The 25,005-nt window shown below is 37.3% G+C and overlaps 1 protein-coding gene across 14 annotated transcripts in view; it reads right to left on the bottom strand.

The window, feature by feature from the left end:
* The window catches only part of SOX6 (SRY-box transcription factor 6), a 375,013-nt gene that overhangs the window by 81,684 nt on the left and 268,324 nt on the right, over nucleotides 1-25,005 (bottom strand). For 9 of the 14 annotated variants that reach the window (XM_032690278.1, XM_032690277.1, XM_032690280.1 and 6 more), the window contains 3 exons: nucleotides 17,159-17,282; nucleotides 11,641-11,739; nucleotides 8,576-8,655 (listed from right to left, as the gene is read on the bottom strand). In XM_032690278.1, the coding sequence (XP_032546169.1) occupies nucleotides 8,576-8,655; nucleotides 11,641-11,739; nucleotides 17,159-17,282 (303 nt within the window). The remainder of the gene's footprint in view (nucleotides 1-8,575; nucleotides 8,656-11,640; nucleotides 11,740-17,158; nucleotides 17,283-25,005) is intronic. The other 5 variants (XM_032690284.1, XM_032690282.1, XM_032690285.1 and 2 more) reach the window with 3 other exon arrangements.

A 25,005-nucleotide genomic window follows, 5' to 3' on the forward strand; every position in this document is an offset into this window, starting at 1 on the left:
TCAGCAACAGTGCTGGGTGTTGGGACCAGGCTAAACGAGCTATGGGCCTGATCTTAGCCCTCCTCTAAGTGTAGAAGACTGCAGCAGAAGAGATGGCCTGTACTGGATGAATTACTGTGGATAGTTCACAGAAGTGTTATTTAATAATGCTGTAAATTAGTTAAATCCAGTGACTTGTCTGTTTCTAGTGTGTCGGACAAATGATTCGAGTCTTTTGAAAGGACTTTACCTCTTTGATTTTTCACTTCTGAAAATGCCAGTGGACCAGAGAGCACACCCTCACTTTTCCTACAGCTGAAATACTTCTTCATTTTTTGTGTTTAGCTACTTGCCATAATTCATGCACAACACCAAAACACGTGCCCTATTATAGTGACTTCAATAGATTTTGCGAATGATTCCATTAGGTTTCAAATAATCCCTTAATACTAACATTTAAATATCATGTGTTTTCTTCTCATACACCTTAATATGGTCCTCCCTCCAGTCTTTTTTTCAGGACTGCCATGCAAGCCTTCTGGTGTGCCTCCAGCCATATGTAGCCTGCATGCTGAGTCTTAAGAACTGACTGATGATTCCCATATTTTCTATTTAGGACACTTTTCTAATTTCTCAATCACACGGATTCTAAAAGCATCACAGACCAAACACATTTTAGACAAGCAGGGTGTTGGAGGCCATACCATTCCTATTTTATCATCCATAAAGTCTCTTCTACTTGGTGATCACAACATCTACACATCAGTTTGATGAGTTTTGTCTCATCTCCTATGAATTTCCCATTTTTTTCTGAACTGGGTCAGTGGGAGGGCATATGGTCTTATAATCAAAGACCCTCAGAAATGAGGCAAGTGGTGATATCTTTCCAGCCCATGCATCTTTAAGAGAATTCTTCTGCTTCCTTTGAGCATGTGTGTGTTTGTCTGTCCCTAGAAGCTCTAACCTAACCACCTTTATTCTTAGAACTTTTAGTTCAGATGAAAAGTGAGTTATTAAGTCTTATTTTTTCTGTAGCAATTAGTCAGAAAGGAATGATGATACTGAATTGTATTATTTTCCTTCATGTAAAGACCTGACTTAAAAGACATTTTTGTTTTTAATCAGATTCCTGATAAGTTCCTAAACAACCAAATACATTAACACCTTCACAGGAAAAAATCCTTCGTGTTTGTAATTTGTAGTCAAATTAAGCAGCTTGGTTAATGGTTATCAAAAGTATAATAAAATTCCAGAAACATATTCACTTGCAGCTAATTTCTGTAAGGCATACACCATATACATTTCTAGAAAGCTTGAAGGAATCCAACTACCAGCTCAGAGTATGCCTCACAGTCAGCCTATTCCCCAAAGGGATGCCACAGTTTTAAAAGAGCTTTAAAAAACGTGCTTGTCCCCTGACAGCACTCTGTAGTACTGGTGCCTCTGGTGCTCTGTCAGTAAATGCAGCAGTAACTTATTTGCTTCTTACTGGCTTCTGAGTGAATACATACCCCAGGGAGGGAGCTTTGCAAAGCACAATGATTTTAAAATAGAGCCTGGGCTTTCAGCGAGGGGCAGCCAGTGGTTAAGGCAGCAAGAACATCTTGTTGATGCTGGGGGCTCAGCCTCTTCCAGTCACTTGGGCACTAGCTTTTGCCTTGATATAGACTGAAGAGATGCAGGAAACCTCCTGCAATCCAGGCTATAAGGATGATATCCTTTTAAACATACAAGTTTCCCGATGAGTTGATGCCTGTGCCATTTATGATCTTAATGGTAAATTCTCCCTGGAACAGAGCATATGGGCCTGCAAGGCAGCTGTCCTGCTCGGTAAGATCTAAAGGTGCAAAAGGTGGGAATCCTGCCAGGAGCCTGATCCCTAGCTGCCAGATTGAAAAGTCTTCCCTCTTGGGAGAGGACAGCAGGAGCAGGACAGGAGCACTTCCCAAGGTGGAGGAGGGGTTGGGCATCTGAAGGGAACAGAAAGAGAGAGCTGTGCCAGTCTGGGTGACAGTCTGGCGGTTAGGGACCTTCCTGCAAATGGTGAAAACACCAGCCCAGGAATGGACTTAGGCTTGCCACCACCAAGACAAGTACTAGAACTGCTTCAGGTTATAGAAACAGTCTCTTTCTTAAACATTCCTATACATTTTTTAATAAATAATGTGGCACTGTTCCATTAAGCAGGAATGAGTGTAGCAAAGACATGCTGTTTAAAGCAGTTTTTTGGAGGTACAGAGCATTAAATGGGTGTAGAAAGCCTCTTGCAGCTGCAGTGCTGCTGTACCAGGCTGATTACTCTAGCTAATGGTTTTGTTTGTCTATCTGTCCATTTTTACCAGCTTGAAGAGAAGCTGGTAAAAGAAGAAGAAGAGGGAGATTTCCTCTCATTTTGATTGAGGATGACATTACTGGGGGAGCTAGGAAAATCCTCCTGGGCAAAATTTCCTCACAATTGATACTCTTCTGCAAAAAGTCTCAATTTTGATGGGCTGTCCTTTCCTGAGGAAAATCACTTTGCCAGATAATTCAGAGCTGAAGATGAGAAGGATTAGGAGAAGATAAAGTATTAAGAAATTCTGCAAAGAAAGGAGGTCATATGGTAAAATATTGACTCAATGACATCATTTTCATTGATACTGCCACTAATATAATTCAACTTGATAACACAGATATTACGTACAGAGACATAAACGTTCAAGTAGGGAAAGGCAGAAGTATAACTATTTCATTGATTTTAATTAAATTTTCCTAAGTATTGCAAGGTTGGCATATTTTTAATTTTATTTTCATTAAAGGACATGCTTGGTCTCTCAGAGCCCTAATAAAATCTTGTTTTGACCTCTTTTCTTTCCCTGCTACAACTTAAATTTCTACATAAGAAAAGGACCAAAATATTTAATTTACTACTTCCATATCTTGAAATTTGCACACACCATCCCCTTAATTTAGGCCACTATTCACTGTATCATAATAAGGAACATTCTGTTAAAATATGTCCACCTAGAGCTCAGTAGTCTTTGAATGCTAGATAAAATCATTCTATAAGGCTAATGAAGACAGAAACTCTGCCTGTAACAATATTAAGTTTGTTTTCTCTAGTGATTCGAAGAAGTGAGCAATCTGTCAGTAATTCATTGAGGGAAATTACTTGTCTTGTAGGAATTCCCGCTGACAGTCACTCACTCATAGTGCTGACCCAAACATCTACCCGCTGACAAACAAATTACAGTGTCTTAACTTTGAAAAGGTAACTAGCTGTTTTTAATTTTGATTGGTCTAACCAATTCTCTTTCACATTTACCCAATCCTCATCCTTCATCGTGTTAAAAAAAAAAAGGAAAGAAAAAGGAAAACCCCACGGTTTTTGCATTTCAAAAAATTATTATTGCCTACATCCGAGAGTGTTATGTCAGATAAAACTGTTAAACTGTGTCTAACCAACATTAAGACTGGCAGCCCTGCCAGTGACTGACTGGGTGAGTGAACACATTACTGAGACAGCATTGTAGAAATTAATTTTCTTCAATAAAGTGATTTTTAAGGCTCATATATTTCACAATCTAAACATATGTCACTGTTTCATAAACAAAATAAATGGATTAAAATAATACATTACCAATATGCTGACACATGGAGATATTTTAATTAGAAATACTTAAGCTGCGTGATATTTAACTGCTATATTTGTTGAAGAGGAGCATGCATCATTTAATAAGACATAAGGCAGGTACATCACTTTGCATGATGTGGTACCAGAGTGGGACCAAATCACCTCCAGTGTGAGCTATCACTATCATATCATATTAGCCCCACTGAAAAATTGTGGTAAGGTTACAACATACAGAGGAAACTCTGTAAGAGCAGCAGTCTACTAAAACAACTTTTTCACTGAAATAATAAGTCACCCAGATTCTAGTTCCCGAGAATAATATTTCTTCATAAAGGGCCACATTTAACAACTTAGCTATTTAAAGGCCATATTTACATGACTGTCGCATTACATTGGCCTCTTTCCTGCACATTCTTCTTGACTTACTTTAAGGACCAGCACTAAAATAGCTGAGGAAAGCAAATGTCAACTATGTCCTGAAATTTATATGTGTGAGAGAATTGGAATAAGTAGAAATGTAATATATTGTTTACTGTACCAAGTGCCCTCTGTCCTCTAAAGGTCAAAAGCATTGTAACCTTGGAGTTACAGTTTCTGATTGTTCCCAGGGTTAAATACATTATCAAAATTAATGGTTCAAACCCCTCAACCTTCAGATATATGAGTATTCATGCCTCCATCTGCTGAACTGTTCAACTAAAAATAGCATTCTTTGGCCTTCCCTCTACTAATATTGTGCCCCTGAGGCAGGCTGTGCAATGCTTCAGCAGTACACCGGATCTGCACCCAGCAGCATTAAAAAAAAGGTCATAATATTTGTCTGCAATTAGAAGGGAATACTGAGGAGCAGGATGAGATGAGAGGGCAGAAAAGAAATAGAAAAATATGTGTTTAGTTAATTTTTTTTTTTTAAAACGGATTATAAAAACTTCAGGTTTCAAGAACACAGCTGCAACTATAGTTAAGACTTGCCAAGGTTCATTAGTGTTATAAGCGATAAATTTTGAAGGACAAATTACACAAATAGTTTGGGGAAAGAGTTATGAACTAAAGCTGTTTTGGTTTGCTTTTTTTTCCCAGAGCTCACTTTGTTTAGGAATAACTCCAGCTAGCATCATTGTAGTGCTTCCATTTCTATCAACAGTTTATCAGTCGTGGTTGAGAGAGTTGCGACATTTCCTTATTTACCACATAGACAGCTTTGTAGAAATATGTAAGAATGAAGGCAGATTCTTTTTAAACAATGAGGAGCATATAGTAACATACCTTAAAAGTAAGGATATAGGCGCCACCTCTGCCACCACTATGACTTCCCAGTAACTAAATTACTGCTGCCAGCAACATGGGATCTGGGAAATCCCATTTCATGATCAAGTTCACTCATTTAGCAAGATTGCTGGCCACACATATCTAGCATCAGTTAATATTAGTCCAAACATTTGACAACTGTGGAAAAGATTCAGGGAAACGGGAAAGGAGAGAAGTTCCAGAAAAGGTATGTGTAAAGAGAAGCAAAAGGAAAACTATTGACAGGTTTTACAGCTCACACTGATTAATTAAAGCAACATTCTTTTGTTACACAGATGCATCAGAACTGTTTCATGCACCACTATGCTCACATGCTACAGGTGTATTTGGTAATATATCTGTAAACTAGCAGACGTTTGATTTGACCAGATTCATTCACAGCTGTTTGAAGCTGGAGGGGCAAACAGAAAAAGCTTAGTTTTTCTGATTAGACTTTACTTAAAGAACTGTTCCTCCATCAGCAAAATCCTTCCTCATACCAAGAATCCTAACAAGGCTTGATCCTACCAGGCATATTATTTAAATCTTTGGCTGAGTTGTTGAGGAAACTGGTGAGATGTGACTGAGACAACAATGGAAAGTGTGGGACACAGAGTTTTAAGCCTTTTTTGTCAACAACACCTTCGATGACACCTTCATGAAATCAGTATACAGATTAAAAGAAGCTATCTGATATCCACCCAAAGCCGAGCAAGCCACCAGTTTGGGAACATGGACTGTCATAAATGTGTGATAGTTACTATTTTATTTCAGGATACACAAAGCTGCAACTGAGTATTAATGGTATTTACCATGAGCTGATTAATGTGATGCAAAATCTAAAGAGCAGATGGGTCAAACCAGTCTGTTGCTGAAGGAGAACTTTTTTTTCTATTTTATTTTTTTTAATGTTGCACCTACGAGTGAAACTAGTTACTTGAGGAACTCCTGTATATCATTTCAGTAAAGTCTTTTTTTAACTCATGAAGATACGTAGTTCCCTGGTGAACCCAAATATAGAATTCAGAGAAAGTACATTTTGATAACAATGAGCTAAATAGCTCGAGTAAGATGGGCAAATCATTAATCACAACTTGCCCTCTGGAGAAACATTGCTATCATTACATGACGTACCTGGGAGTAAATGGTTCTCTGTGCTGTTAGGTTCAGAGCTTGCATAGGAGTTGCCCTATCACACAGGAAGATGAGAACACAAATTTGCTACTAGCTCCCACCTGGAGCATGATCATCCCAAAAAAACCCCCATAAGTGGAAAAAAAGGAGGGATTACAAGCTTGAAGCTGACAGAATGTCCACTGCAGCTGCATACAGATTATGGAACATAATTTTGGAACTAATAATAATGGCCTGGCAAATGGAAATATTAGAGCTACTGCAAAGCTCTTTGATTTGACATAGCTTTCTCTCCTCAAGTTCTCCAAACGTGTATATTAGACATACACTCACATGTAGAAACAAAACCAAACCTGCAAGTGAATTAGCTATTTCTCCCACTGGCTGAAAGGAACAGAGATTAGTTTTGTGATCAGTATTTTTAAGCACTTGGGAAATACTCAGATACCATGGCCACAGCATTCATGTAAATAAATAAGTGGGTGGGGTGCATGGAAGAAAGGAAGCAGAACAGAGAAAGAAGGGGGAAGGGAAGCAAAGATGGACAAATTAGCTGAAATTCTACACCTCTAACAGTCTTCATGACGCATCAGGTATAACAACAAATTCCCTCCAACAAACACACCCAAATAAGTAGTCATTTAGGGAACACTTAGAGAACTGACACAAAGAGAATATTAATAGAATATTAATAGTAGGAGTAAATAAAATTTAGTTTCTGTCAATTTGACAATCTGATGAGCAGATATCAACCTAAGGTTAAGTACTCTAGCACTTAAGCTCTTATAACCATGAAACTTTAAAGGTTGTGAAATCCCCTAGAGGTGAAATTCAAACAAAATAGAAACGGGGGTGGGGAAACAAACAACAGTCTTTTACAACAAATATATCAAAATGGAAATTCAGGCCCCTGAAGCCTAAATGTTTCTGAATTTACTAGCACCACTTTCTTGGCTAGTTGTTTTCTCTCTAATTGTTCTCATCAAGTTTAACAACTCAGTTTATCATTTCCACAAATTAATGAAATTGTACTATTGCTGTAGGTTCAGATCAAGTCTAATGTGTAAATATGTGGGTCAAGTTACAAATGGATCCTGTAAAAGGAAAGAATCAAAATGTCTGTCGTTCAGATCCTGTTTCTTTGACAGTTGAACAGTTTTCATGCTTTCCTACCTTACAGCCTTGTGTAGGTACAGTATTTGTTTTAGTGCGTTTCAAAGCAGCAAAAATAGTATCTCTCTATTCACAAAGCTGATTTCTGCAGTATTTTGTCTACTAAAGCTAATGAGACTTTCACTTCAATAAATAGTCAAATACTGACTTTCAAAGGATAGCTGCTTGCTATTTTTCCTTTTGAGAAACTTCCCTTTGGTTTGAAGCCTGCCCAAGGTACAGTCTTCACATTACATTATCATGTCCCAAAAGCATTTTTTGGAGATCTTTGCCTGCAGACTCAGGGTGTTCTGACAAATTTTGATCGTACGTTAGGCCAGACCTAAGCTCAAGAGGTCTTTTTTGCCAGCTCTGGACCATCAATGAACAGCGAATTCTGCTGCCATTCTCACTTATCCTAAGTTAATTTGGCAAGAATATCAGCATAGGGTAAAGACAAGAGGGTTTTTAATTTGCTTTGGTCCCTCTGGAAAACTATATAGTTACAGAAAGGTAAGCAAAGTAGATATTTGGATATTAACATGGCAATATTTTGCTACTCTAGGCACAATTTATTCCTACTTCGCTTCTGAACCTGACTCTAACCTAACTCAAATAGGGGTTTCAAAGGTTTACTTGCAAATAGTTACATGCATCTTTAATGGCCTTTCCTCTCATGTTCACTGTCACTTTCTTTCCACACATTTTAACTCTGAAAGCTTTTGACTGTTTCTTCATTATTTATGACATTGTTGTGTCTTTTCTTGTGAAATTAAAAACTTCTTGCCACAAGAAGCTAGCTAATAATATGGCACATAAATCTTTCTTTCACAACATTTCACTCTGTAAATGCCAAAAATAAATAAATGGCCAAACTAAGGCTCCTAACCATGCTTGGCATCTGACCAGCTTAATGCACAGAAAGGTTGAGATTACCTAAATACAGTAGCTAAAAGAGTTTGCAATTTATTGTATTGTCAACACCACACTGTTTGAAAAAAAAAAAAAAAGAAAAAAGAAGAAAAGGAAAAAACCCACAATAACATTCTTCTGTTTGGATACACTGACTGCTTCAATTAAAGGTAGTACATTGCAGCTACAGGGGAGAGACCACATGAAAATAAAGTACCAAATGATCTTTGAACTTGTCTCTCATCAACTGGTCATATAAATAAAAAAATACCATTAACTGCCAATATAAAACATATAGAACAATGTCTTTCACTCACAGTATCAAGGTTGGCTGCACATTATTGCATTTGCTGTACTGTAAGTACATAAGGTGTTAATCCTCCTGGGCTGTGCTCAAAAATTATTTAACATTCAGACTATTATTTAGCATACAGCTGGTTAGCAGTTTTCCCCTAAAATGTTGGCTTCGATTCCACATTTTTTTGTTCTGGCACATACCTGGAGCTGTAAAGGGCTGAGTCCAGAAGCAGCAGCAGCTGCCATTGTTGATGGAATGAACTGCACAGGGTAGTTATCACCTGTCGGGAGAACAATGCGTGCAGGTTCAGACAATGAGCAGAGAATAGCAACAGACAAGTGCAAACAAGGACCTAGGATTGCCTGTGCTCCACAGCACTCCTTTAAGCCTAAACATCTGCAAAAACAAAAGGCTTCACTGGGCACAGACTTGCCATGCTCCCTTGGAACTTTTTTTGTTAGCAGATAGCTGGTAGGCAAACTGGCAAAACATAAATATGATGCTCGTGATTTTCATTTTCAAAAGTAAATGTTCAAATCAAGCGTGTAAGCCTGGGCACAGAAAGGGCCTTAGAGCCACAGACATACAGATAAGATACTCCAGGAAACCCTAGTGGCTCCCAGAGGAAAAAAAATTTATTTTCACCACGTCTCTTAAACAAAAGAAATTTTTTATCACCCAAGAATTTTCAGTCCAGTTTAATGAAGGATTTGTTATCACTCAAGAATTTTCAGTCCAGTTTAATGAAGGGTGATTTCTTTTTAGTGTCAAGTGGCTTCTGTGAAAGCTACCCAGTTGGCTCAACACAGGTTGAGGTTTCTTGTTTTCCTTTGGGGTTCTTCGTCTTGGGACAACTCTTTAAGGTAGTCATAGAGAAAAAAAACTAAATCACTTCTTAAAATAGCTGGAAATACAATTTTAACTTTCTCTGAGATCTGGGGAACTACTGAAGTTGGTAGATTAGACAGTTGCTCAGTTACATGAAGATTAGGGTACTAATGTTTGAGTGTTCTGTTCACTAGAAATTGAAAATGTGTGCCATCTGCATTTAGGGGACAACAAATACTCGGGACTCTTAGTCGATGTAAGGAGTTAAGGAAGGCTGAAATAATTTAGCAGTGTAATCTGAAATATAAAAATGAATATAGTGATGGATAAGTTACACAGTAAATATGATTTAATGGAATATCACTTTGGCTGAAGCTACTTATTTAAAGTCAGTGTTATGTACAGTCTGTACAGTTATGTACAGTTATGTACAGGCTACATTTTAACAGGCTGCTCCTCTGTACATTTTTGAGACTTACAATAATCAGTCTACTTTACACAAACTCTTCCATGCCGAAAGCAGAATGTAGCAATGAGAGAAAATGCAGAAATTCAATATAGTTTAATTAGGGCATTCCAAAAACTAGATTTTTTTGTGTCAACCCCCTTAAATAAATAACAATAGCTAAAATCTTTGCAGTCACTGGATTCCTCGGAACTCTCCTTTCTTACCACCTGAAGTTCTATTGTATTCAACTCAGTTAAAATGTTCGGTTGCTTCACTTTTTTAATAAATTGTACATGTCTAATCCAAAAGGTCTCTTTGCATCTTATCCATAATACCTCATCAGGCCATTGAGCACAGTATGTGCTTGTACACAGTCCAGTAACAATTGGATTCTGATTGCGTATGGAGCTCTGCTACAATGCATTCGCTAACACTATATTGTACTGGTGTCCTATGGAGTAATGTTCAAAATATCTCCTCTTATTTTCCCCATTCCATGAGGTTGATTTTAGTTTGCAATGGTGTTGGTGGATTTTTTTTCCTTAAAAAAAAAAAAAAAGAAAAAGCAACAAAAACCCCTAGATTATTTTCTAAAAGTGCTAAAACTGCCTCTTTATGGTTAAATAATTCCACTCATGTCTTTGATATTTATATTAAATTATCTGAATAAATAAGATCCTAATCTAAGTTAAATAATGTTTCTTTGAGAAATATCTTATAAGGTTTTTTAAAAAAATCACAAAGATGTTGAATTAATGATGCTTTAAATGGGGGGGAAAATAACCATCGGACTTATCAGCATGGACTGCCTTGCAGAACATTTCGGAGGCATTCTTTCTTTAAATATCATGAATTATTCATTCCTGTTCCACACAGCAATCTCTTCTTTCTCCCTCCCCCTCCACATACACTTTTTAAGTTCAATACCAGTTGCTTTATTTGTACTAAAACATTTTCCATGTCAAACATATTTTAAAAAAAATCAAACTCTAAAAGAATTCCCTGCGGCACTCCTTTTTCACAGCTGTCATGCTCCTATGGTTTGAAATAGCCAGATATTTTATACCCACAAGCACACACGCGCATACACACAGAGTTTTTGGCTTCACAGTTAATTTAATAGTATCTTCACCACACCCTGTAGTGTTCTCTTGCTCACCTGCTGGCTACAGTTCTTTCTTTTATTACAGGAAAAAGAATTTTATAGTTATGCCATCTACTTGTATTAAAATCCAGTACTGTCCCTCTTCCCCCTCATTTTAATGTGTTAAATTATGGCTAAGTGCTGGTATGTTAGCAGCATCTTTGTGCTGAGAAGAAAAATTAATACTTGTTTAGCTCTGGAGTACTTCACTGACACCAAGCAGTAAAAGCAGAGCAAAGGTACTTCTTTCTCCCTTGAGCAAACTGAACATGTAAGGAATGCTCTGCTTTTCGTTTTTAATTATAGAGGTACATATTTCCCCCTCTCATTTTCTCAGTGCAAGAATGGATGAAGAAGCTTCTTCATAGCTGGCAAGAAATCAGTCAATGTATTGTAGCAATTTTTTTCAAATTTGTTTCTCGATTTGGAATGCTTGCGTGAGGATCCATTCTTTTAAATTTGTACAAAAGGTAGCAGAACATGTTCAGACAGGTCTGCCTTAGGTACTGGTGTGTGCTGGTCTTTGATAAACAGGAGTGAGAAGAATGCTGGAAGAAGAAAATCTGATATGTTTTGCAAACTGATCTGTTCAATCTCCTCACTGTGCTGATTTGTCTATTTACATTTGGCTGCTGTTGTTTATATATAAATTGGTGTTTACAAGCCATGGAAAAGTACGCCAGACTTCTGTTTCGTTTGTCAGGTTGAGCAACATTTCCAAATGAATAAAAGCAGTGAGCAATTGTGCTGTGCTGTTCTACATAGAAATAACATAAATGTTTCTTTTTGTCTTGGATGAAGAGATGAAGCTTAGTGGACTTTATTTATAGGAGGTATAGACTTACCTTCCAGATCAAGGCTTTGTGAGCTGTGAGGAAAGAAGGATGTCTGGCTTGTGTGAGACCCAGAGTAGGGGGAAGGTGTTGCTTTATTACCCGTCTTTCCTAAAACACAATTGTAAGACATAAACTGACTCCCCTCATCTGAGTTACAAAGCTCTTGGTTTGACAATGTTTTCCCTATTCTGGGATTGTGACTTAAAATCTGTCGCTTCACACATGGAACTCAAACTGCCACTTGCACACCCTCCATGTGTACTCATAGGATGAGAGGAAATGGAGCTGGAAGAGCTGTAAGAGATCACCCACTCCAGGGCCCTCCCCTTCCAGGCATAATGAACAGACCAAGAAAAGCGCATCTCTTCTCTGGGTGCTGTCAGGATACAGCAAGGATACAGATGTACTGTGTACTCCCACAGTACACCCACACAAAGTATGTATTTTGCTTGTACAGATCAATTAGGATTGAGGAATATGTTAATAGAGGTAACTGGCTAAGGGAACACTGGACCATCTCCCCTGTCCGGTGGTACTACTTCAGTTATGCCTTTTGTTCTGAGCAGGGTTTGCTGCAACTCTGCTTTATCACCATTCACATGTTGCAGCAAAATTGGTTTCCCCCACAATTGTCTGTCTGTGGGTAATGTTTGCAAAATTATGAAATTTGCAAATTTCCATGCAAAATCCCACCTGACGATACTGCCTACTACCACGTCCAGCTTTTACCTCAGCATTTAGGAGTGAGGCACATATGGATTGCTACAACAGATCCTGAGGTTACAGATTTCTTGTTCCAACCAGTAAAACTCAACAGGGAACACGTGACAGGCTTTAACTCATTCCTGGGGAAATTCCATCAGAAACAAGACTCATGCAGCACCTTTGCCATGCAAAGACACACGGCCAACTCAGTACACAGTTGATTTGGTGTGCACTTTCTGTTCTCACCTGCCAAGAGGAACAGCAAAAATAGAGTACTGAGCTATGTATAATCTAAACCACTTTACAGCTTTAGGAAAAACTTCTGAAACACCTATTCCAAATGGAAACTGCAATGCTGGATTACCAGTGAAATCCATCATATCTAAGATTATGTTAGTTATGTGGATTAGCTACCATAATCAAGGAGTTTAATTTGTTTGATGACAAATACCTCACAGTACTGGAATGTTCTGAGGTCCAGTCCAATGACAATAAGTCTGACATTTTTGTTTGTCATGCTTTGTCTACTACTACTTTCATTGATTTCAAAGGATTGATTTGTCCCAGGGCACGTAGAAACAGTATTAGGCCAAAATGTTGGCTCTCTTTCTCACTATTTTTGCCACCAGCCTAGAAAAACAGTCTCCATTTTCACATTGTATTGCAGCATAGCTAAATCTCTGTCAAATTATTTTTGCGTATAAAGCCAAATGACCTAGGTAGGCAGAAAAAGGTTGTTTCTTAGCCATTCTAGTCATGGTCTTTACATAGTTCTTGTATGAAAGATGAAAAAATGCTTTGAAAATAGACTGCAGTATATCACTCAACAAACCTTTTTAAATAGAGTTTTACTCTACTCAATGTCTCTATTTTCAAAAATCTTTTTCAGAGATATTTTCCAGATGTGGTAAAGAAATGATATAACACAAAATATTTGCAGAAGATTATCAAGCAAAAGTGATCACACATTTTCAAGTCATTATGCAGACAGCATAGAGACCAGCCCTCCCACTCTCTGCTTTGAGCAAACCATAGGTCTGTTTGAGCTCAGTTCAATGTACGGTCTGGCTCCTGCCCAGCATTGCTTCATATCTTTACTCCATCATCATCCTACTTCCCTGTTCCCTCTTAGCCACAGAATTTGATGGAAGTAATACTTTAGTCACCTCAAGATGGAGGAGGAAACTGTCTTCCTCTTTATTCCGCTCACTCTCTTCTCCTCTTGTCCCAGGGCACTAATGGGGACATGCTGATCAAAGACACTCCAGCCCACTAAGTTTTCCTGGATGCACGTGGTTGGTTAAATGAAGGGAAATTTGCACTGGGAGAGGAGGTATAATGGTACCCATGTTACCTACCAGTTCCAAGCAGTAAGTATAGTGGTCACAGTCAGAAAGCCAGTGCAGTTGCTTCGCTGTACTCAGAATGCAAAATAATTCTATTAACTGCGTAGCATCTCTGGGCAAGTATTAGCTTCCTAACAGCTGCCACTCTCAGCTTCCCACTGGAATAAGTGGCAACCCCCACAACCAGGTACTCTACGAGGCTCGTCAAATGCCTGCAGGTCAATAGTCACAACAGTCATTTGAGATGCACAGCGCCCTAAAGTTTTAATTAATCCGGTATACAGTATAAATACTGAAATATGTATAAAAAATTAATTAGGTGGTCTATGCAGCTCTGATTTCTCAATTAGTACTTACCATGCCGGAAAATTATATTACATGACTTTGAGATACATAAGGAAGCATGGGACTTTGGGGATTTTTTTTCTAATGTAATTATTACTTGTCATCAGCACTTGCTAACTTTGGCCTGTTTCACCTCCTAGAACTCCAAAACATGGCAGGGGGAGGGTTACAGCGATCTCAGTGTTATAGATTCTGCCAGGTAGTAGGAAACTCTCTCCTGGCTGGCTTTATCATAGCTGTATATCAGCAAGTCCTTAGGGTTTCTGTTCATAAGGATCTTCTGAGCTCAGAAGTTCATGAGCATCCAAGGTATGTACTGGAAGGGTCTCAGTACCTAATAAATTCTCCTCTCTTCTATAGGACCTTCAATTGAGGGAATGAACTAGTGTATTTTGCTAAATAATATAATTTTATTTCTTCTAGGTGTAGAGTTTGTGTGCAGATTTGCAGCAGTACTTGGTAACTGCTATCTTGGCATTGAACTAAACAGCCATGCAATTGGTTCCCACTTAACCCACGAAGATATTTCCACATGGACATGTACACATAATCATACCCCTGCTTGTACACCAAAGCAGGACTCATCTGGGCTGTCCTGTCACACTAACACTGATACGTTGCTTCCACTTCGGAGCTGGCTTATATCTAGCCCATTCTGCAGGCAAAGCAAAGTAAGTGACTGTGCACACAATATTTGACATTCCCTAAATGACACAGTCAGTTTCAAAAGTACTTAGTTCCCACTGCTCCTATTACTGAAATGCCTCTCCCTGCATTTTCTGAATGTCAGGGAAAACTGGCAGGGTCAAAACTCAGTCTTGCCTACATCAAACTGCAGTAAAATGAAATAGAACCTAGACAGGCAAGCTAAAAGGAAATGGTGAGTGTCTGAAGGGTTAATCCATCTTCTATCTTCCCTCAGAGGTATGAATGAGTTTAAACTGACAGTTCTAGAGGTGAAAGTTTCATTTCTCACAAAAGTAGGAGAGTACAGGTAGTAGCAGTCAAGTTCATAAATATTCCTCAGAAATGACTTTGAAGAACCCTCTCTATGAAAGAGTATAGCTTAATCTCCAGTTTCATTAATTCCTTAACTACTGTGCCGAGAGTGCCAAAAATAGGAATTAATCAATACCAAGTGTAGTTACAGCATTTTTTTTAAATCACGATGTCTCTCTGACAGAAGCTACTGACCTGCCCAGCTACCTTTACCACACATGCTCTAGAATTTAATAAATATATTAAAGATATAAATATTCTCATTTCCTTAAAGCCACTGGGTATAATCAGATAATTGTAACTTCTGCTCTTTGCTGGCATCATCTGCACATAAACCAATAACTTACCAGTAAACAGCTTAGCAGTGTTCCAAGATATCTAGGCCTTTGTTTCTTCCTGCACATTATTCTTCTAACATTTGCCATACATCTCTCTTTCTGCATTCTGGCAAGTTAAAAAAATGTCCTAAAGCTGTATCACCTCCTATTAGAAGGTCAATAGGATCAAATTAGAACAGCTGAAGCCTGATAAAGTCTTAGGATAGGTACTATAAGGAACACTTTAGAATAAGTGAAGAAATTTGGTCATGTGCAGGAAAACATGCTGGTACTCTTCTTCCTAAGTCATTGTTGTACCAAGAAGCCTACAGAGGCAAAATTAACACAACATGATTTAACATAACACCTTTCAGGCAAAACCAACAGCTAAGTCATTAGCAGTCACTCTACAGAAAGCATCTCAGATTAAAACGGGAAAAGCAAGGAAAGCATGTGCTTTCTCTTGTGTGTGAGAAGAAAGATATTAGCCAGGGTGGTGTAGACAATTTCCACAACTGGCGACTCTTTGTAGACAAAATATTCTTCAGTTTGGTCCCCAGCTGTTGTGAGTAGCCATCATCCTGTGCCATCTAGAGCTCTCTGCCTTTCAGAACTCTAGTAACTGCTTTCTGCATCCAGTGCACCAGTTTGTCTAACTGGAAAAGAATTTTGGGGTTTTTTTATAAGTGAAAATAAGATAATATCTGGACAAAGATTCTGGTGTTTTTAAAGAGGAATGTCTCCAGACTAAAAAGACAGAAGGAAGCAGAAAAAAACAAAATACTTGCTGAAATCCTGCTTGGCCTCACTTCATCTAATATTAAGTAAACTTGCTAGAAAGGATTTTAGGTTCAACCTGGCTTTTAATTAGCATGCTGTTTACATCATCTATTATGAGGCTTTACTTTGGATTTGACCCTGTTCCTGTTGCAGTCAACAGCAAAATCACCACTAACATCAGTGGGAATCGGATCAATGCTTTACTTTGTACATTTCATATTTAATGAATAAAAAAGAAACTGGTCTTTATGTTTTGTAGTTATTAGTTATCAGGTTAATATGCTAAAGGCAGCTTGACAGGGAATACTATTAATGAGCAAAATAAGGTTGCTGCTTCTGGACTGAGGTCACTTACAAAGAATGTACAAATGAAAATAAGGTTGACTTTTATTTACTTAACTATCTTCCTACATTGAATTCCTTTGGCAAAGTGTCTTTAAACATTTAAAGCCCTGTTTACAAGGAGGCTCTGAAAGTAGCTTCAAACCATTATATCCCTAATTGAATTCCCCAGGAGTCCTGTAAACTTGGAGGAAAAAAGAAAGAAATCATAACATTTGCTAAATCATCTCAAAACATATTTCACTGCAAGGTTATGTGACCTGTTATGAGTCTGAATAATGACTGGAATTGAGCTACTGAAACCTTTTATTAACCAGATTGAAATCAAACAAAAGGGTGAGAATTTTGGCACAAAAGACAAATATACTGAAGATAACAGGGTTAATTAAAGACATGTAGCTTTTGTATAATAACACAGGGCAGACCAGATGCAAATTGCTAGCTAAGTAGGACAGTATATTTAAAGCAAATGATTTTGTAGGAAATAAAGGTAAGAAAATCATGGTGTTCAATAACCAATAGTCCAACCACCTCCTTCAATCCAGAAGTTTTTTTTCAAGTGGAATTGCAAAAGCTCCACATAATTTCCAACCAGCTATGCCTGCTGTGTATCATCTATATGAGACAGATCACACAAGAAGATACAGTTAATGTCTTAAAATGTGCAACAGCTTCACATCCCTATCAGCTTACCTGGTTTGTAAGTTATTCCTGGAGGGAAGAGAAATCCCTGCTGGGCTGCAGCAGCCGCTGCCAGCGTCCGCTGGTCGTGTGGAAAAATTGGGATCATGAGCGGAGGCATGTGACCCTGAACCTGCTAAACAGAAGAGAGCCTCTGATCAGAAATAGCACAAATTTGTCTTGACAGGTATTTCTCCAGTACTGATAGTGTTCTTGTGTTCACACAGTCCCAAAGAACCTTCGCCTTAATGCAATCCCTGCCAACTTCACATTATCACATCAAAGCCCTCACTAACATTGTTTTCCCTCGGTGTCAAAGGTGTAACAGTCTCAGTGAACTGCATGTTTTCCTTCTTCTTTCTGGTTCTCTATTTTTTTTTTTTTAAATTAAAATTCCCTGTCCTGGCACAAGGCAAAAAGGTACAAAACATACCATAGGTTTTTTTAAAAAGTAGAGTGGTACATATACCTACGAATTTTTCACAAGTTTTCTCATCTTTAGTCACAGACAGCAGAGTGACAAGCATTTAGAAGTAACCTAACACTGCAGTATCTACCAGGATAATTTTAATTCTGAGATCTTACAACATTGTATTGTTCACATATATACCAACGACTCAGATATGTTATTTCCAAACCTCACCACACTACTAAATAGTTTTCTAGTCAACACCTCAACTCTTAAAGTTTAAGGCTCCAACATCTTTATTTGTCTCCCAAATAGACTAACATCCTCTGCCACACACACCTCACAATAACATATAAATTGCTTGTCTATCTGAGCAGTTTTATAGCTGTATGCACTATCATGTAGCTTGGTAATTATAGAGCTGTATTTAAAGACCACTTCAGAAAAAAACCCTACTATATCAAATTTAATTTGACCTTAATGAATGTACCAAAAACCACAAACAAGTCAGAGGAAATTCTTCACCTTATACCGGCTTTTGTATTCAACATACAGAAAATCAGAGATGTGATAGAATCTATGTGTTAATTTCCTAGTTCCTTAATTTGCACTATCTGTGTTTCAGAGACAGTGGATAAGATAACAAGGAGTTTTTATCCATCATGCCTTAACCCCAGAAGTACCCAAGGGTTTGACTGTGATTTTTATGATTAGTAGTTAAGAAAATATATAATGGTTTATATATCAAAGCTAGTGAATGTAGGAAGAAATTTGGGGTTTAGGCAGAAAAGAATTTTTGCCCTCATCCTACCATAAATCGGTGGCATTAAATGCTATTAAAAAGTTAAAGTACACTTCAAGCAATTTTTTTCATTTAATTCCTAAAAAACTTTTTTGGTCAAATCCCATATGTTGACCTATGACATTGTTTAAATAGTGCCAAATTTTCTTGTCATATCCCCATTACTTTCACAACCATTGATGCAGTGCAGAAATGCTACTGTGTGTGTCTGTGAGGGTTAATTTACCAACAACTCTTCTCTTGGGAAAGCCCTAAGATGTAGGTTAATAAAGGTCAAGCAAAAAATAAACACTTTACAGTATTTTTTGAATCCATTCCTCAGGAAAATCAACTTATAATAAAAAGGTCTTTGTGCAATTACTGCTATGGCACTGGGGCGTGAAAGAAACTAGCTTTGCGCAGCTATTTCTCTCATTTTAGCTGAGGTAAGCCTGGTTGTGTGTTTTAGGTTATGAACTAAACTTGGTCAGATTGGAGTTGATCCCCATGTGCCCACAACAGGCATTTACCTCTGACAAAATGGTGCTGGTTTTGCTGTGTGGTGTTCCTACACACTGGCTCTACAGGAGTACACCAAACGAAAACCACAGGCTTTGTCTGACAGAAGAAACTCTATTGGAAGAAATTCAATACAGTACAGCTTACAATCATTTTCAGTAGTTCCTAACTAACATCTAATCAAATGGCACTAAAATCTTAAGAAATATCCCCCACACATGTGGGGATTTCCATGGGGTTGCAAACGTACAAGACACCAACACAATCTCACAAGACACACGAGAGATCAGAGTGAGTGCTATGGTTCGAGTCATGGTGCATACAAACCTATAGTAATACTTCACTCCATTGTGCTTAAAAATAATTCAAAACATATAATAATCAAATCCTACAGTGGTTATTCCCCAATGCAATCCTGTAGATTTGGATCCCCTTGGCTGTTTGCAAACAGATTCTGTTTAAATTCTCAAATAAAAGCAATTTTTTAAGTGGGGAGAATCACTATTTCGTATTCTACCTATCTGCTGTTCTTCCTACTCTGAATCCAGGACCAGGTCTTTAGTCTATATAAATCAATGTAACTTTGACTAAAGGTTGCATTTAGGCTGTAAGTTTGAGTTAACATTTAAGAGAGTTATAGAGCCAGAAAAAACCTATACTGAATAGCAACCATTCCCTCCCATGGGTCTTCCCTCTGTCACATATTAAACACTATTCTTACATAAATATTTGTTTCACCCAGAATTATTATATTCACAGGTGTCCATTTTCAGAATAGGTCAACTGAAAAGCATAAATAAGCATTAAAAATGAAGAGAATGTAAAAGTGTCACCAATCATAGAATTATTAAATATATAAAATGAATGCAAAAAAATCCAATAAAATCTTTAAATTTTGATAATATCTTTTCATGAGAGTTTTATTATGATGATGATGATGATTTTGATTTTACCGAGGGGAGGGAAAAATTGGGAGGAGGCACTGATTGATGTACTTCATAAAATCGGCTACATGCCCAGAAATTTTAATTGCTGAGATGTTCCTCAGGTCTTTGAAAACCAAGACGGTAGCAGATGCCTAAGAAACACTGACTCTGTCTCTTCCCATTCGTAAAAATAACGTATTGTTGGATCGGCACTTTCCCCTATTGTCTCCTCTGTGCTGTCGTTGATGATGCCATTTCTTGCCATCTGCCCCAGAGCTTCATTAAAGATACATGAATGGACTAACTGGGCTGCTATCTTGTGAGGAACAGGTGCTATTGTTTGTCCCCAAAGACTTGCACTAAAGATCTCACTCAGAATACTTGAGAAAGAGCATCTGCAGCAGTCAGTCAGAGAGTAACTTGGCAGAGCCCATACTATGGGCTAATATGCAAACAGAGGCACTCAGGGGGACTCATTTTCTCTTTCATGAAGTTGGGGGGGGGGGGTGATGTGTGGTAAATGTTTGGTTTTGAACAATTCTGCCAGTCTATATTTATAAATAAGCTATACAACCTCTGGATGAAACCTGAATATATTCTTTCCAAAATTTGGTTCTGCTACCTTGAGTAAATTCATCTCTTATATAAAGCTACCTTATAAAATTAATCTTTGTTTCTGTACAACAAGCTCAGGTTTAACTGAGTTAAACAAAAAAATCTGCCAAGATTAGGGAACTCTTAAAAGATGGTGTACCATTCCTTTAATATCCCATCACAACTCTGACGGCCCTTGGGAACTGATTACAGCATTTCCTTGCCTGAGATCTAAGTCAGGAAGCAACTTTAGAGCAAATCAGCCCTGATTAGTTCAAGAAGCAACTTCCAATTTGATTCTCCCTGAAATAATAAAAGCTGGTGGCCTGTTTGATAAGCTGGGCAAATCTGCAGTGCTTTGTCCCACAGTTGTGTTAATGCTAATCTCAGAAGTTGGCTGAACAATCCTCCTTGTTAAAACGTCATTGATGGTTAGTGTTGTGCATGGAAAATATAAGCCAAAGTGATATGTTACACAAAAATAATGCTTTGAAATAAAATGATCTGCCTCTTCTGGATAAGGAGCACAGCACATTTAGTGAGACTGAGGAAGAGTTCTGTCTTTAAAAACCAAAGCTGCCTCTACAATAACGTAACATTGCAACCAGAGAAGTAAAGGCATTCGGAGAAAAGGGTGGCAGCACTGCAAACAAAAGCACAGCTCATACATTTTTGCTTAGCTGCAAGGATCACAGGTTTTGAGAGCAGTAATTCCACCCTATAATGGCAGATGAATTCCTCTTCCTCTAGAAGATCAAACTTTGAAAGTTGCCTCCCTCTGCACAGTTTACTTCAGTAAAGGGCAGAATTAAGTGCCATATTTTTTCAGAGATAGTAAGCACAATCTCTATAATATTTCATCCCTTCTTTAAAGCTTTTTTTTATTACATCCAGACCTAGTCTAAAATAGTGTGACAAGCTAAATATGATCTAATGCCCTAGAATAATCCAACATCGCTACATGAAACCATTGCCCCCATCTTTTTTCACTGAAAAATCTCTGGACCCTGTTCCCAACTTGCAGAAATCCTGAGATTTGTTTTGAATCTAAAAGACTACTCCAATATAAGCTAGTTGAGAAACCAATCTTTGAATTTACTGAATTGAGGGCTTTTTTCTTTAGTATAGGATGAACAGAACCTTTTGTCATTGTGATGTTGCAGTCTCTGTGAGAACCTAAATCATTCACAGGGAGATTTAAACTTTTTATAGTTTAAATTTCAGTTTCTACCTAAGACTTTTTAACTTCTTGAGTATTTGGTACACCCAGACTACAACTTTAACCTAAGCCATCATTGAGTTTAGAATTTCCATAGCAAAATGTGCTTGAAATTTTCTAATCTCTTATTTAGAAACTGTAAAGTAATAGACAAGATTCCCAGGTAACGGTAGTAAATTAAGTAAAAATGTGCATTTTCAGAGTGCTCAAAATATGTCTTTATATGATAGAACATAATAGGTATACCTGGCAGCTGAACAGGTGATATTTTAACTTGATTTATTTTAGAAATCTTAACGGTACTGAAAGCAGTGTTTGTGATCCCAGACTTAGTAGTGCAAGCTTTTAAATATCCTGTATATTATATGTATTTACCTCATCTGCATTTTAAATAGTCTTTATATAATACATGTCATATTACTTTTACATCATCATTATATCATCATTAGATTTTTATTTGTTTCAATAACTAGTGCTGAGCTGTTCCTTGTTCCTTTTTAGAGGAGAATTATAAGAAGTTTTGTACGTTGAATTTTATTTTGATTAAGACATTTTTGGTGAAACTGCAAGAATCCAAACACCATGTTGCATAAAGGAGTAGGGACTTCTTTTATGAAAACTGATTTATGTGAAAGTCAGTGGGACCATGTAAATGTTAAAAAGCTGCTACATGCTAAGATATCTGCAAGTCTGAGTCTAAATCTCCTCCCCAACTTTGCCAATGTTGTAATGAATTCATGCCATTACTGAGCCCTTTTATGGTCCCAAAAATGATCTATTTAGAAAAACTGCAGAAGAATTGTACTGAAAAAAAAATTAAAAAGTATCTTTGATTACAGTTGAACGTGTGGATGTTTTATTTGTGCTGTTCTGATGAAGCAAAATGACTGTAAGGGTATGTTAACTGGCCGGTTTGGCTGTAAAGGATCTGGCTACTTTGTCTGCAAGTGTGGCTGGGCCTTTTGTTCTGGGCTCAGAAATGTAATTAATAAACTCCCCAGGCTTTGAATTCATGGCCATCAATGCACAATATTCTCTAATGTAAAGATAAGATGTGGGAGTGGACCCCAAACACTTAAGTGAGAAATCCCCTCTAGCAAATAATCCCAGGGAAGTTCCTGTGACACTGTGTGAGGAGGAATGGCAGTTGGAGAAAGACTGGGGCTCCAGCAGACCCAAAGTGATCCCTCAGTCACAGTGTCACAGTTAAGACACTGAAAATCATGTCAGTATAGTTCCCACACTGAAAATTATTCAGAGACTACTTTCTGCTCCTGTTACCAATATAGAATCACTAGAGATCTATCTATATAGGGAGGTATATTATGTTCTAATTTATCTGCCATCTAATTATCTACAGTCTAATTGAAAAATATTTCCTCTCAGTGAAAGTACATGAGCCACAAAGAAAATGTCTGCCAATGAGATCCCAGGGGAAGTGTTGGCAAATAAACTGTAAAAAAGATAACATAGACTTGCAAAGTGAGAACATTTCATACTGGAAATACTACAGGAAAAATATGTAGCCCACTACTGAATTTGTAAAGGAATTGTAACTGCTATTTTCTTTTTTTCCCCTATCATTTTTTTCCATTTGTCCAATGCATCACAATGATTTAGAGATTTAAGTCTACTTCAGTGGCCACAACATTAATGTGAAAATTGCAACCATGATCATGGAGCGAAATAGAGCATCCTTATTTTTTTTTTTCCTCACCACTTTGAAACTTTAAAAGAAATAAATTCCATCTACTTGGAAAATAAATAAGGGAACAACAGAAAAATACTGCCAAGAACACTGAAAACAGAATAGTTTTAAACACTAGGTCTCATTTCATTTCTACTAGCTTCTCATTATGTTACCCTGCTTTTATCTAGCTCCTTAACTATCTGGAAATACAGAATTCAACTAAAGATGATCTCATGAAGTTAGGAGTATGATAAATGGTAATTAAATCTATTTAAATTGTCTGTATTTTAAGAAACTCTCACTAGGAGGGATGGAGAACATCTCTGCTATAGAGAAATAAATAAAACATGTTATGCAAAAGTGAATTTATAGTTCATTTGAAATTAGAGATCTACCACCTTTTCAATCCATACAAATGCATAATCTTGTCAATTAAATATTATTGTTAAGGTCTAGTAGTATGTTAAAATCACTTTAAAGTGCAACTAAGGAAAATTCATGTGTGTTTATTACTCCTTAAGGGTCTATTAGTGGGTATTTTATTCAGATTTGTGTTGTAAAATCTGCATAAACTCAGCATATTGTTATCCCCATGTGTGCATTTGTTTGGTTAAAGCATAACAGCAAATCTCTATTACTGCAACTTCTGGAAAAGTCAAGAGAACTAAAACAGTCCTAATTTTAATCAGATACAAACAGTTATCTCTACAGAAGTGAAGAGTTGACTATTATGCAAATTGTCACAGTTAGTGGTCACCAAGCCATCACAGAAGACTGAGCAAGTCAATTATTTCAGATATTTCCAAAGACTAGTGAAGATGTATGTTTCTCATTTGCACCTTGTCTTATTCATGCCAAAATAAGAAAAATATTGCAGCCTAATGATACTTGTTGATATTTTATACATGGAAGCTCCATTACTTCAGCTCAAATCTAAATATAAATTATGTTAGAAATTCCTCATTAGCTTAAGTTTTTTTATGGTGATATCAAAATGTGCAAGATTTTTGGAGTACATTGAAATTTCCTGCTGATGGAAAAATTTAGAGCAAGAGATGCTTTAAAATTTGCACTCAGTACTGGTACTTTCAAGCAGTTTTTCCCTCAAATCCATTCAAGACAGAATTCTTTTTTCTGAATATTAGCCATCACTAGTTATTAACATGAAACTAATTACCTTAATAGAAGGGCTTGCAATGTCTAGTATAAAAAAATCATCTCAGACCACAACACTGATGGTTACTAAACGAAGGATTGTCTCTGACTTTAAAGAGTACCTCCAGCAGAAGTGGGAATGAAAACAGGAACATGTTTCAATGTCTCTGATCAAAAATCCTTTTGCTCTATAGAGGTAAAAAGGGTGCAACAAAAGAACAGAACATATTTAAACAAATACATAATACATCTGAAATGCAGGAGGGCACCAATGAAAACAGGAGTTCTGCCATTTTCTTTGCTATGGGAAGAGTTTTGTCCTGAGCAGTATACTGTTTTTAGAGCTTCCTGTATTTCCACCGATATTCCAAGATTTTTAACTACAACATAACTACATAAGCACTTACAACTTTTACATACTTTACAATTATTAATTAATTCAAGCTCAAAGACACATTCAGAGGACAGTATTACATCTACAGTTTACACTGGAGGACTCTCAAAGAGGCCTGGATTTCTTTCTCAGTCACAGGAGTGACAACACATGGTGAATAGAAAACAATTCC

The sequence above is a fragment of the Chiroxiphia lanceolata genome, chromosome 6 (genome assembly GCF_009829145.1).
Source record: "Chiroxiphia lanceolata isolate bChiLan1 chromosome 6, bChiLan1.pri, whole genome shotgun sequence".
NCBI lineage: Eukaryota > Metazoa > Chordata > Aves > Passeriformes > Pipridae > Chiroxiphia > Chiroxiphia lanceolata.